This window comes from Lineus longissimus, chromosome 3 (assembly GCF_910592395.1).
Source record: "Lineus longissimus chromosome 3, tnLinLong1.2, whole genome shotgun sequence".
In the NCBI taxonomy this organism is placed as follows: domain Eukaryota; kingdom Metazoa; phylum Nemertea; class Pilidiophora; order Heteronemertea; family Lineidae; genus Lineus; species Lineus longissimus.
The window spans coordinates 22,196,769-22,212,068 of NC_088310.1; the positions used below are offsets into that span (position 1 = coordinate 22,196,769).

The 15,300-nt window shown below is 38.9% G+C and overlaps 1 protein-coding gene across 6 annotated transcripts in view; it reads left to right on the plus strand.

The window, feature by feature from the left end:
* Positions 1 to 15,300, plus strand: part of LOC135484234 (phosphofurin acidic cluster sorting protein 2-like) — a 33,897-nt gene that overhangs the window by 6,673 nt on the left and 11,924 nt on the right. For 2 of the 6 annotated variants that reach the window (XM_064765519.1, XM_064765521.1), the window contains exons 4-10: positions 122 to 247; positions 2,895 to 3,051; positions 5,701 to 5,873; positions 9,714 to 9,773; positions 9,991 to 10,151; positions 10,505 to 10,556; positions 10,981 to 11,214. In XM_064765519.1, coding sequence (XP_064621589.1) covers positions 122 to 247; positions 2,895 to 3,051; positions 5,701 to 5,873; positions 9,714 to 9,773; positions 9,991 to 10,151; positions 10,505 to 10,556; positions 10,981 to 11,214 — 963 coding nt within the window. Of the gene's footprint in view, positions 1 to 121; positions 248 to 2,894; positions 3,052 to 5,700; positions 5,874 to 9,713; positions 9,774 to 9,990; positions 10,152 to 10,504; positions 10,557 to 10,980; positions 11,215 to 13,250; positions 13,266 to 14,200; positions 14,285 to 15,300 lie in introns of all 6 variants that reach the window. The other 4 variants (XM_064765517.1, XM_064765520.1, XM_064765518.1 and 1 more) reach the window with 4 other exon arrangements.

Below are 15,300 nucleotides of genomic sequence, written 5' to 3' on the forward strand. Positions count from 1 at the left end.
GGCTGCTGGCAGTGTATAAAAGTCAGTGACTGATGGACCAACAGAAGGTGGGACAGGAAGGAATGATAAAAATTTTCATTTCTGTGTCTGATTCTGACTTCATTTGTTTTTGTTTTTGCAGTATCCTCATTTCCTCAAGAGAGATGGCAACAAACTACATATCATGTTACAGAGGAGAAAGAAGTATAAGAATAGGACCATCCTTGGATATAAGACACTCGCAATCGGACAAATCAACATGGCACAGGTAAGAAACTTGGCTTTGCTGACATGTACTGCATTAGATGATACACTGTCTCCAATCAGGCAGTAGAAATGAATCACATTGTGTTGCCTTACATGTAGATTTGAACAGCGCCTTTGTTTAGCATGTTTTAGGCTGGTCACTGACATTACTGCTGACAGCTTCCATGACCTCATGGCCGCCCTAATGGCAATCAAACTGTCGAGCCGATTTTGGTCATTCTGGTAATCAAGTATTCTGCTCTTGGTTGTAGCTGATCAAATGATGAAGCCCGGTAATCAAACATCTGGCCATTCTGGGCTGGCCCTATCTCGGATTGACCTGAATGGAAACCATGATGGAATTATTCATCATTCCCCACAGGCAATGGTCACAGATCTGAAGCCATGCAGCACTAGAAGCTGAGCATGTCGCAGTAGATGTCAGAATTCAAGGATGCTTGACCACAACGTCTTTGACATCCAATCTTTTTGAGAGATCTTTTGCTTGAAACTCTAGGAAGCAGTGTCTTTCCGGGTTTACATTATGAAACCGCTAAAAAAACTGGTCATATTCTGATTATCATCCTGGGATGTTGACTTGACATTTCCCAGGTCGGGATTGTCGGAGTATTGTTTAATAAAAACCTTGTTATTTTTTATCTAGAGTTAAGTTCAAGTTTGATCTGATGGTTTTGTCAGTAATCAGCTTACCTGTGTTGCACTTCTCCTATGGTTTTGACAAGCATAATAGTTGTCATGGAAACCATTTGGAACAAGAGCAGAGTTTGCAGTCAGATTGCTTTCATGTGTTGGTAGACTCTATAGCCTTCAGGTTGCAATTGTCCATTGGTGTCTTTTTACTGGCATGTTTGCTCATTCCATTGACAAGCAAACGTGATGAGAATTCCATGAAATGTTTTCGTCTGGAGAAAAGCAAGGTTGAAATCTTTTCACCTCATGTAGATCAGGGAGATGGAATGGTTGCAGGGAACTCACTGACAACGTAAACATGGTGTTTTGTATTTTGTATCTTTGCTATCCAGCATACATTAGATCTTGAAATTAAAGAAAAAGAAAGAAGGTCCAATGACAATGTCCTATTTTCATTTTCTTTTTTTCACCTGTATAAAATAAAAGATGTTTTAATCAGACAAGAATTTACTCAATATGCTCTCTCTCCTCATCTTGTACATGGTGACTCTGTAACACAGCATCTCTGATGAGGTGTTATTAAAACCAATATTGTTTTGGTAATCATAATCAGTACAATAAGTTCCTTGCCTACAAACATGGACAGCAATTACAGTCCTAACCCAATTTCTATGCCATAGATCATCTTCTCTTGACCTTGTCTTTTGCTTGAGGCCTGCCTGACCATATTGCCATCCTCCATCAAATAACTTACCCATTTGGGAGTGCCAATCGTAGTCTATATTGGCTGTTGGTCGTGCTCTTCATGTTTTATTGTGTTTGCCCTCTATCATGTGTTGAATATTGGACTTGTTTGAGTGTTTGTACATGTAGCTTAGTACCCTGAAGGAATGTGCCAGTTAAAAACATCAATCCATATTTGTGGAGTGCTTGCCAAACTTCCTCGTGTCTGCTACAAATATCCATCAGCCTTGCCTTATTTACTGCTACATGTTGTCCACAACTACATGTACATCCGTATTTTACAATGAGCACACATTTTGGCTGTTTTTCTTGTGATGCAGACATCTTCCCAGGCACTACCCGTGGCAGGCTGCTCTGTAAGTTGGAAGGCCTGCCTTGAACGCATATAATATAAAGATTATGATAAAGAGTCTCGGTCAGTTGGGGAACTGGTTCTCCGGGGTGATGAATAAAGGCATTCCTCAACCACTTCAAGCAAATACTCGCTTTTAAAATGTTTTGGAAAAATACTTTTCATGATGATACCAATTCCTCTTCTCCGATCATTGAGAGTGCATCTGACTTTGCATTATTAACATGGCTTCCAGCTCCCCTGCCACAGTTTTGATTCCCCAGAGTCCACTGCCGTGGCGAGATAAGCTGATTCTCATCCCCAACGCTCTGCCAGATATTACTCTTGAGTGATCAGGCTAGATTGTTGGAGAATAAATTACCATAAAGTTGTCGTGTTATGTGTCTGATTGTGTTCATTGCTGTGCCTCAGTTGCTCTTGTTTTTCTTGTGAATCCTCACTGATGCTATAGATTAATTTTACTACTAATTCTGGTATGCAGCTTGTCTCAGGGCTCCATATATTCAAGAACGATTTTATGATTTTCTTGCATATTGAAAATGTCACAGAGTTCTTCCAAATCTGTAGATGGAAAAGAACCTGCTGTTGAGTCAAAAGAGTCTCACTCTCAGGCGTGGGCAGTTTTTAGGATGGATGAGATCCTTCTCTCTGTAATTGGAACCTTCAGCTCCTCATTGGTTTTTCTCATAAACCGTGCAGTCTCCTCTCTGAGACCTTTCCATTACACTCGGCATTACTATTGTTAGAAAAGGCCGTCCAATTTCTCCATTAGTGAAATTACTGAAATGGCATCTTGAGAAGGAGTCAGACATTGCCTTGAAGACAATTCACGCCCAGTGATGTTCAGCTTAAAAAAATTGTATGTGGTGATATTATGAATGTATCTATTAACACAAAGATATTTCCTTTCTGTCTTTTATAGGTGCTACAGCATTCATTTGACCGGGAGCTGAATTTATACAGTGACATAAAAGAACGAACCAATGTTGTTGCTCAAGTCATGATGCTCTCGCTTACTAGTCAACCGGTCGACCATGAAGAAAACGGAAGAAGAAAACCCAGACATCCAGGAGAAGTTGGTAAGTTTATGTTGCACTTCAGACTTGCTGCAAAAATTCTGGCAAGTCAGACTTGCTGGACGGGCAAAATGAAGGCAAATACAGATGCATGCCACTTTAATACAAATACAGTGTTTACTGTATGTGCATCCAGTCTTTGCAAGTCGGACTTTAATACTTTATGCAAAAGGCTGGCAAGCCAGGGTGTGTATCATAAGCCAGACTTGCTTCATTTTTACGGTAGTAAGCAAATGTTGGCAAGTCAGACTTGCTAAAGTGCAAAATACTTGCAAGTCAGAATCTCTCTGTACCAAATTTAGTGCTGTTTGAAAAACGTGAATTCCATCTATAAAACATGTTTTGGCTATAAACTCCACATCCAGGTTTTTCTGTTGGCCAGGTGGTTAACTCTCAACCAGTTGCAATTACATTCTTACCTTGGAACATATCAACAGTTATCCTCAAGCAAGGAATGTTTCAAGAGGTTAAGGCTGTCAGTCAGTTGGTTGTGTTTGGGTTTACATGGTGATGTTTTTAGTCTCACCTTCAAGTTCACTACTGATTTGCCAGAAGTAGACTTTAAAGTTGAACAGAACTTCATCTGAAGCTATAGCAACATGATGGTATAGTGTTTTGAAGGTGTGGCTGCTTATTTATCTCCTTGTACTAAAGCCTTCATTCCCTTACCATGACAACTGCACGTGACTGAATGTCAACCATTATCAGAACAGAAAAGATGGTGGGTGTTTGAACACGGAGAAACGCCCTTGATGAGTTTACTCTAACTATTAAATGACAAAGATGTCTAGAAAAAGTACACATGTAGATAAGCCCTTGGTGAGGTTGGCTCCAGAATGATTTGTTTCTAAGCAACAGCTGGATGAGCCCTGAGTGAGTCACAGTTAGAAAACTGCATTGACAGCAAATACTGCCCTCACATTGCTCTATTTTGATGCACATAATAAGCTGAGGGTGATAGCAGGGTTTGATACTGCCATTCTATACTCCATCAACAAAATCGACCCATGTCACACTCGCAGCTTAATCCAACCATCTACCAAAATTTGACCTGGCTGCGCCAGACTAGCATACCAAATGTATTTGTGAATTGCTCGAATTCCCAATCGATCAGGCTGCAGATGTCAGCCCTCTCGGGAGGTGGCCAGCCATGATGCAAGCAATTACATGAATAGCATGAATAAGCAATTGGTTATTTTACTCCTCTTGTTGGTTCGGGCCAGTATGGGATGATCAATTCTATTGTATCAAACATTGTCGTGGCGTGCAGCACAAATAATGTTCAATTCACAGATTGGGAAGGAAGTGCATTAACAAAGTGGCTACATGTTATACATGCACATTGTACAACAAAAAGTGGTGAAATTGCTTGATTAAAAATGCATGTTCTTGACAACTTTGAAAACAGCTGGTTTAGTTCTGGTCATCTTACCGTTTGAAGACTGCATTAAGTTTTGGATAATGAGAAAGGGGATTGTTATATGCCAGTCTATTGCAAAAAACCGGCCGTTGCAAATGGCCGTTTCAGTCCTGAGATGCTTTATCAGGGTTACCTAGTTTATACCGATAGGGGTTTGATTGTTGAAAGAGAAAGCAAATCAGAACTGTTGTCAGTGTGTACGTGTATACAAGCCAACCAGCCATACATGTGTGACCTTGGATAACCAATCTTCTCTGTCCTTGTAGTGATTCGATGCGTGATTCGATCCGTGATCAGATTTTGCTTGGATTCCAATATATCGATCCCATCAAACCACTCTGATTGAACAGGATGAAATTCCCCATCAATCAGTTATTTACATTTTGGTTTACCAGCAGAATGGGCTGAGGAATTTATTCTTCTTTGAGAGCTTATCGAGGCAAACTAATCACTTTCTTTGAGTAGAAAACTGTTTAAGTGCCTTTGAATAGAGGTTATCTTTGCCCCAGGTCCCTGAGTATACGTTTTACAGTGGCGCAGTGACATTTCATTCAGAAAGTTGGTCCATACTGATTTTTCATCAAAATAAAACCACTGTTTTGCAAGACTTATGGTTATAATTTTCATCTTGGTCTACAATTTTGATGTATTGACTGATGTTTGTAGGTCTGCTACTGCTCCGCATCATCTCAACAACCACCATGTGCGGTGGTGAAACGTTGGAAGCAGCCAGTGATGCTGCATGTAACTGATGTGGCTTTAAGTGAAGCCATTGGGTCTCAGCCAGAGTATGCAGACATCTAACGAGTTGGTTAGCAGTTTGTAACATTCTAATAATTTGCATACTTAACAGGTATACAAGGTATTTCATGCCGATGGACTTCACTACAGACTGCAGAACAGTAAACACAGAGCTGATACTTTACAAGGAGTTTATAGCCAGTAGAACCTCTCTGTTCAGGATACCCTTTGTACCGCACTGACAAATGCTATCATTATTAGTGATGTGTCCTGCAACAGAGGTCAAATTGTATAAAAACAACCCATTTAGGACCAAAATTTACTGGCTCTTATAGTGAGCATATCCTACTATTTTCAACACGAGTGTCCTCCAAGGGAGGTTCCACTGTACATTGTACAAGTATGGGCAGATGTTCCTACAGTGTTTTGTCTTGTAATATATATTGTACAAAACACATGATGGAATCATTTGTCACTTTCTTATTTTTCAGATCGATCCCCAGACATCGATAATGACAGTGATGATGACGAGCCACATGACTATAATGACAATGAAGACTGGTCAGGGGACGATATGAGTGATCTGGAGCCGATGGACGATGATAGTCGTCCAGTGCGGCCACGCAAAACAAGCCATGGTCCTATAAGACAAGTCACAACCAGGGTAAGAAAGTACACGTTCTTGGTCATGTTGATAAAGTCATCTATATGGCTCACTTTTATATATGCTATCATAGACTGGTCGGGTCAATAAATAATTAAGTCTGCTTGTTCAATCAAGGTGCAAGTACATTATAAGAGCATCTCTTATAAAAGAATTGGCCTGAGATGTTATCATCCATTCAAGGCAGGTGACATGAATACATCAGAATGGGTGTCTGAATTCATTGCGGAAATGCAACGCTGGAACAAGAAGGTTATCTCCAGTTACTCCTTGCCTATATGACCAGTAACTCATATGAAGGATGCCGGAGTCATTAAGAGAATGCAAAATGCAATGCACTTCCTCAATCATGTAAATGTCTCTGTGGATCACCTAATTAATATTGATGGTCGAAGTGGAGCTAACTGTTGGATATGTCTGACTCATGCATTGAATGATGACAAATCCTTTAGGACTTGTTTGTCTGCAGCTGAATTGTATGCATCATCCAGGTTTTAGATCTAGCGTCCTTTTGTGAAAAGGGCGAGGCATGAAACAGTTTTAAAAAAAACATATTGGCAACAATGATGCTCTCCAGAGTATTGGCTCCAGAATGGTATACATGTGAGGCAGGGCAACTGAAATCAGGAGTGCCTTCAGTGTGTCTTGGGACTGCAGTTTGTCTATCAGAGAGACCGATCAGATATCCTACCTTCTCAAATGGTTATAAAATCTTATGTTGCTTCTTTCATGCACCTTTTCATTACTTGTAATCTGTCACATAATACCTCAATCTATGAATGTCGTCATGCAACTCATCATAAATAATTCAGTTAGTGGTGTTCTTCTACCGAGAGTCTTCCAATAATGAGATTCGCTACTGTCTTGTCAAGTGTCAGTAATGATAAGTTACTCATCTTGATTCGTCACTGATGGACCAGGGGGTCTGCAAGTCACAATAGACCTGCAAAGCTCACAACTGTGAGTCAGATATTCTCCTTTTCTAAGTTCTATATTTTCTCGAATATTGTTATGTTCCAGTTGTGTACTAGTATATGTAGCTAAAATGAAAGATATCATGGCTTACTCTGGCTAATGTTTTCATGCCACATTCATAATGATCTTGATTATTTTCATCTCATGCTCAATGCAACCGCATGTTACCCTCTTTTTCCACAACTAAATATAAGCATAAATTCCATTACCAGTTATTTCCTCTGATAATTGAATCAGAACTTTTCTCCACCCACTTTTAATTAGACCATACTCGTAACGTCAACAGTTAGGGAAACATTTAGTTGGCGAATGAGCCATTTAATTAGCTTGTTCCATTATTCATTTATAGAAGATTTGCTAATCTCAGCTCGAGGTTTCAGTGCAATAAATCGTAAGCGGTAATGGCTGATGGATTCATGATTAGAAACGCTCAGGGGGCTGCTTAATACACAATATTGTGGCATTATCCATCATACTTAGGTGAAGTGCTTGGCACTCAGATTAGTCGTTCTCATGCAAAGAAATACTGTGGCATTCTTTTTCTTGGTGAGCTAGAACATGAGGTTGTGACATCCTTGGTGCCCCAGCTGCCAATTTCAGGCTGTGGAATTATTATGCCAAGTCTGGTGCTGTAGCATTCATTTAATACCATTTACCGAAATACATCAATGCCTTACTGGAACCTTGCAGACTATTTCTCAATGATTTATTCTGTGAAACTAATCATTGACTGCCTTGTACCAAAGCTGGACAATTGCCACTGCACTGGAATTTGAAGGAGCTTGGCTTCCTACACGATCTTTATACTTGACGTTTATGCTTGTTCATACTTGCTTTCATGAATTAGAACCAAACATGGTGTATGGGCGGTTATTACCGCAAATAAAGACAAACCAAAGCAAAGACACCTGTGTAGCATATCAAGGACACGTAGATTGATACTCCTGGGCGGTTATTACCGCAAATAAAGACAAACCAAAGCAAAGACACTTGTGTAGCATATCAAGGACACGTAGATTGATACTCCTGGGCGGTTATTACCGCAAATAAAGACAAACCAAAGCAAAGACACTTGTGTAGCATATCAAGGACACGTAGATTGATACTCCTGGGCGGTTATTACCGCAAATAAAGACAAACCAAAGCAAAGACACTTGTGTAGCATATCAAGGACACGTAGATTGATACTCCTGGGCGGTTATTACCGCAAATAAAGACAAACCAAAGCAAAGACACCTGTGTAGCATATCAAGGACACGTAGATTGATACTCCTATGTGTGCCACATCAAAGACATCTGGACCATACACCACATCAAAGATAACGATGCGAAGTCAACAGGCGGCGCCACCGTCTTGGGACAAGTAAAAACGATTTCGACAACTATAGGTTTTTGTTGATATAAGCGACTATTTTTATTTTTATAATCATTTTTTTCTCGCAGTGAAATTTTTATTAATTGATTCAACTTCAATAAGTTAAATGAGAAGAAAAATAAATATCTCGACTTGAAAAAAAAAATTTAATTTCAAATTTTTTTTCTTGACATGAAAAAAAATATCTTGACTAGAAAAAAATCATTTCGACTAGAAAAAAAAATCATTTCGACTTTTTGAAGCAAACGGCTTGCCATAGGAGAGAGGTGGCAAATAACAACAACGTCAACAGGCAGCGTACGGCCGCCAGCAATCTACAGTGGCGCCGCCTGTTGACTTCGCATCGTTATCTTTGACGTGGTGTATGGTCCAGATGTCTTTGATGTGGCACACACAGGAGTATCAATCTACATGTCCTTGATATGCTACACAAGTGTCTTTGCTTTGGTTTGTCTTTATTTGCGGTAATAACCGCCCAGGAGTATCAATCTACGTGTCCTTGATATGCTACACAAGTGTCTTTGCTTTGGTTTGTCTTTATTTGCGGTAATAACCGCCCAGGAGTATCAATCTACGTGTCCTTGATATGGTACATAAGTGTCTTTGCTTTGGTTTGTCTTTATTTGCGGTAATAACCGCCCAGGAGTATCAATCTACGTGTCCTTGATATGCTACACAAGTGTCTTTGCTTTGGTTTGTCTTTATTTGCGGTAATAACCGCCCATAATGGTGTACTTTGTCACTTAATCAATTACGGGGCATATGTATCCAATCCCTCTGATTAATGACTTCTGAATGTGTCCATTTTGTCTAATTGCTAGCAGTTAGGGATAATGTATGATTCAACATCGGTGCCTTTCATGTTGAGCTGTTGATGAGCTTGGGAAAGTCTTAATTTCTTGGGAACTGAACCTTGGATTTACATTTAGGGTATCCATGACATTGCAACAACACAGCAGTTGCTGATATTAACATGTCTGTTTACCATGATATCCAATGCTGACAATCCATGGTAAACATCAAGGGCGTGCCAGCTTCTGTGAACACGGCTGATTGCATCCTATTAGACTGACCTGATTTATAGGACGTGCATAGTTTGACCAATTGTATACCGTCATATCAAACAGCACTGTCTATTGATGAATCACAAGTTTATGAAAACAGTTAACACTTAGCAGTGATTTGCCCTCAACGTAGAAGCCTTTTATGAGATTACTGGTTTGTGACTCTTCAACAAAGTTTTAATAAAATCCTGTTATTTCCCAAAGAGGTAATCTGCATATGTTGCCATTGCATTGTTGAATTGCGAGTTCCTTGTTCATCTGATATGATACAGGTGCTCCTGAAAGGCGAAATTGCCAATTATAGAAACTATATCATTATGTATAGATGGTGCTTTTTCCCCATTTGTTGCCTTGGTAAAATACAATATCATACGTACTATGGCCTTCACAATTGTTTTACACTTTTCCTTGATTTTCTCTTTTTAGCAAAGAAATATAAAGCAAAAGTTTATCGCCTTATTGCGGCGGTTCAAAGTTTCTGAAGAGGTAAGAGAGAGGACTACAGTCCGGTTTTGAATTAAGTAGTTGTGATCTCATCATGCATGTTGCTATAGATTACCAAACGTCAAAGTCATGAAAGTAGTGACACTACATCATGTGATTTCATGTGATGGGATTATCTTCCCAGAACATGGCAGTAGGGAAATACTTGAATAAGATATAAAGTTTTACCCTGCTAACATTTCTCATGTTGGTTTTGCAGGTGCTTGATTCGGAACAGGATCCTGACCAAGATCTTGGCGACGCAGATCAAAATCAACAAGAAATAGAAGACCTTCTATTTGCCGAGTTGGAAGACATGAGTGACAGTGGACCAGAAATGGACACCATGAGTGTCCTTTCAACACCAAAACCTAGCCTCAGGTATCTTTATTTTTTTTGTGTTCACTCTTGTGAGCATTGAGAATCTGCTCTGTGCCACTATGATTGGGTGCCAGTTGGCATTATTGGCTAAAAGTGACTCCTGAGATTTCTGTAACTAGCTACTTCATCAATGTTCATCACTAGGATGGGGTTATTTTGCTTGCCTAGGCATAAATGCAAGGTATAAAGAGTCTCAATTTTATGATACTTTGTCTATAGAACTGATCTGAAACAGTGACTTATCCAAGGTTGCAAGAAATCAGTCTGTGACTGGCATCAGAACCACATTGTTCATGTGAGGATCATGAGTCTCTTTCATTCGCTTATATTTCAATATCATCATTTTTTTTCAGGCCATTTTTCACTGGTCGATGTAATTCACAGGATATTCTTGAAGTGCCAAAGGTAACGTTTCACATGGATTCGAAGAAGAACATTTTCCAGAGAGTTGGTTCAGTTAAAGAATTTCTGTTTGCTTTTCTTAAGGCATCCCCAAATGCATTGTCGTTCGGTAGTTGAGACCTGCTTTAGTGTTCTAATCATGTTTGTTGTGTTACTGATTAAGATTGTTATGGTGTATATGCACTAGTGGTATCTGTGTGTACCCCGCTATTCCACATCATCTAACTGCTGCATGACTGGTAGATGTCACTGCAATCACCAAATACAGATTTTTTTGAAATTCTGTGTGCTTTCCCCCGAAGTCATACTTTTTAACTCTTATCTTTTCCAATAAGTTTTAAAGTCCTGAATTCAAAAAGGCCATTTGACTTCTTATAAATGACAACTTAATTCAGCCATTTAATTTTATCTTTCGTTCGTTCTGTAGGATTCCAGTCGGTATAGCGACGATAGCTCAAAGCGTAATGATTCTGACAGTCATCCTGAAAACCTAACTGATCACGAACATTCAGACCCCAGCAGTCCGCCAAAAGATGATAAGCGGGAAGGTGCCAAAACTAAGTTGTTCTCACGCGATCGTAGCGTCTCGTTGAAAGGCGAGAAAAGAGCCAAAAGGGAAACAAAGGAACGGCGTAACAGCTACGGAAATATAGAGGGAGTGGTAGGTGTCACTTGGTCACAGATTAATCCATCGACACACGATTAATAATGGAGTGAAATCAGTGCATATTTTAGAAGTCCGTTTTCTGCCTGTTTTTGTGTTTGATATAGGGTAGATGCTTTGAATGGTGGCTCTTTTGGTTGGGGTATATCAATAATGATAGGGTTGATTTAATAAGTAGATTGGTTGCTTTAAAACTGTATGGCCACAATGGGAAAAATTTCAGTCGGGGTATTGTTTCCAGTGTGCTTGTCAGCTGGAAAGAATTCCTTGTTTGATGAAGTAGTTTCATTTACATTCCATTGCTTTGGGACTTCTGACTTGGTGAATCGGTGTTTTGTCTACCTTCTCTTACATCATTTTGAAATTGAGACCTCCATATTGCTTTTCAGCTTTTGTAGTCTTTTGTTTCAATGGAGAATTTCCTAGTTTGAAAAAAATGTCTAGTTTACCCTAACACTGCCTTATTTTCCCCAGTGACTTTATTTTTAATATATGTTTATATTCTAACCTGCTGTTGGTGTGCTGCTGTCAAAAAAACAACACCCCAAGAGAAGTGTTATGGAAACCACTAAACGCCAATCCCCAATATCTGGTTCTGAGACACCAAGTAATACCACGATGTAGGTGTATTGTTGAGAAAATTCTATCCGATCTCATCAATTTCGTACAACCAGTAATGACTGTGATAGTTTGCATCTTTTTTGTTACATTACTTCACCTGATACCAGTTCACCAAGTTCAGATACCACATTTTGGAATCACCAACAAACACCTTTCCAACAGTGATTTTAAACATTCTGTAAAATCGACAACAGAAAAAAAATGAATGAAAATCGTTCTGTTCAATTTCGTCCACCTTTGATGTGAAATGTTGAGTTCTATCTACAAGTTTTACAGTGTCATGAAAAAAAACTGCATGATATTGCCCTGAAAATTATTTGCTGATTGCTTTTAGCATGGTTGGTCTGTTTTGTCTCCTTGAGTTTGATTTGCATGATGATAATAACTTATTTTGAGTTGAGGATTGGCCTTGTACTAAGATTTTGGGCTGTTTTTTATTCATGTTCATATTTCTTTCATATAGTTTGTTCATTTAAGTTGGTTTTTTAGGTCATGGGGAGACAAAAATGTTTTAACTGACATTATGCTGCCGAAACCATACATGGTTCAATTGGTGTCTTTTGTGCCATCTGCTGTGCTTAGGTTTTTAAGCTACCAGGAAGAAATCTTGTCCAATGGCATGACCTTTAGGTTTTTGAAAGCCATCTATTTATTCACTAGAAATGTCTTCTTCGCCAAAATCTTTTGGTTGACATTTCTCAGGAAAGGTCATCTTTTTTGAGGGGTTTTACTTGTTTATCCTGTCTGGTTGTTTTCGTTTAGATCATGTTTGGTTTGCGTAATAACCTTAATACATAGGAGGTGGTATTACAGTAGCCTTGGGTTGCTATAGAAACTATTATAAACTGTGACTTTTGTACTGGCGATCTTTGCTGGCCTGTCCTGTGCCCACAAGCCTTTAGTTCTAAAGCCAGCATATGTGAGATTCTCAGAAACCTCATAAAAAGTTTTCATATCCGTTATATGGGATAGTATAGATGGATTGTAAAATGCCACTAACTACTGAGATTCCTTGAATTGAAGTGATGTCGCCTCCAAATATCTCAGTAAGGAATGGACATAATGTTTACTGTTCTCCATGATGTTCTTGCCAACCATGCTAATTGTGATTTGTTTTAATAGTTGTCTTGTCTCATGCATGATAAAGTTTTGTACAGACTCACAATGTATGGCTGTATGCTCTCCATTCTTTCTGCTTTAAACAAAGTACATTGAAAAATGCTTGTAATATTGATGTTACCATGTAGTTTAAGTTGGGGTTTGATGTTAAAGAGTCGTTTGTCAGACACTACAAAAAACAGAAAACTAAAGAAAAATGATTTTGGAGATTGTAAGTGATATACATGTATCCTTGTACTAATGAATATTATGTTCCTCTCAGCAACTGACGTTCTTTCTCATTCTTTTATAAGCTTGTCAACTTGATTGTAAGTGTTCAAAACATTGATGCACTAGATAGTGAACCAATATCGCACATCCAACATGTCCAAACCGAACCCCGAAAATAATGATTTTCTCTTCCCGTGAAAATAATCCTTATTTGGGGTGGGGGCACGTGTTTGACAGTCCTTTTGCACTGTAAATATGCCTTTTTAATCTATTGATAAATTGTGTGAATGTGCAGTTGCCTTTTTGTGACGTTGTTGTCCAAATGTGCAGTGTTCGTGAAGTTTCTATTTGGCATTTTACTGAAATTTGGTGTTGTTATTATCATCATGTTATCGTAAATCTTCATACGATTCGCTGAAGTATTTACCTCATTAGAATACGATTGAAAAATCTTGGTTAAAAACCGCCTTAGCTCACCGCGGTCATTTAGTTCTTAAATGTTATTTCAGTGTCAGTTTTTTTCCAACTCTCTTTTGATACTGGTAGATGAATTCCCCTCACCTTTGACCTTGGAGCAAATACAGCCATATGTTGTCCTAGATCACCTACATTTGAATCTTTTACCTCAAGTTGATTTCTGTTGTCGCTGATTAAATGGTGTCTTTGTCTGGAACTCACTTGGCTCCCTATCAAATCAAACAAGTTGATGTTTTCATACAGAATGTATGACAAACTTTGTATTAAACTGATAAGAGCTGAGAAGCATATGGAATATGAGACATGTCAACATTTTCACTCTGAGACTTGCCAAACTAAATCAGTTCACTCCTGAGCTTAAATCCTATTCAGGGTTTAGTTTCTGGACATTCCGATCAATAGTTGTCACAGTATAACTTGCACCTGACTCAGTGCAGCCTTCAGATGTTACAGAAGTTCTCTCCAAGGTGCAGATGTTGACATGTACATGAAACAGCCACCCTCGGTATGCACTCAGTGATGGTCACTTTATCTCATGTATATGTTGTGTTATTAGAAACCCTACAGCCCAATATACCAAGCTCGCAAACTAAGTTATTGCCTGGTTCTGCATGAACATGAAAACGGTCCAGAATTGGAGGTAATATTGAAAAGCCTTCTACTGTTTTATTCAAGCTTGGATGCGGACTTATCCTTCCTTTCAATCTGTTTATGCCAGTCCCTGCTTTCTGCTATGTGAGGACCAAAAAAGGGATATTTGTAAAAAAGAAAAAAATAAGAGTTCCTGACTATGTATATTCTACAGTGTAGAAGGCCGGTTTGAAATAGCTTACATTTACCCTCATTGTCACAAAAAGCTGCAACTGTAGGCGAAACCAAATGCAATAGTGTTTAACTACACTTTGCATGTATGCAAGCCATAGTACATGTAGGTAAGTGCAAAATGAGGAGAGTTCCTTTTCAAAATTTTGATGAGTATGCTACCTGACAGATGACTGCAGGGACTGGGCCGTTGATGTTAAGTACATTTACATTTGATTTCAACTGTTCTGCTCAACATTTCCATCGCTTATTTCATGCCCCATTGTTTTGTCACACGCAAACCTTTCATGGCGAAAAAGTCCTTCGTGACAACAGTTGAAAAACTGCACCAAGACAAATGACTGAATGTATGCTGTTAGTTTTCTAAATAGATCGAATTCATCGTCTTCCACTCAAGGACCACAAAGGGTAATCTTGGTGCTCAAGAAAATCCAAACATTTAAAACGTCATGAAAGGTTTGCAGTGGATTTTGTACTGATACACCTCCTGCATGTGATTTGCTTGCCGTTTCCTTTTGCAAACAGTGAGGTTATCACCTTGCTTTTCAGACTCCATATATTGTTATTAAGTCATCATCAAAAACAATTGCCTTAAGTCAACAGATAAAGTTTGTAGTGTACAGTGAAACATTATGTTTTATAACAAAGATTTGCAACTGACATCTTTTGAGAAACAGACTACAGAAACAGACAACCTTACATACGAAACTCCAATTTAAGTGAAAAAACGCGCTGGAACATTGCTCTGTAACACTTGAAGTTGTGTTGAAGTGGTCTTGATGACCTGCTACAGCTAGCTAATCCTCTCTCTCCGCCACCAGTAGTGCTAGGAAC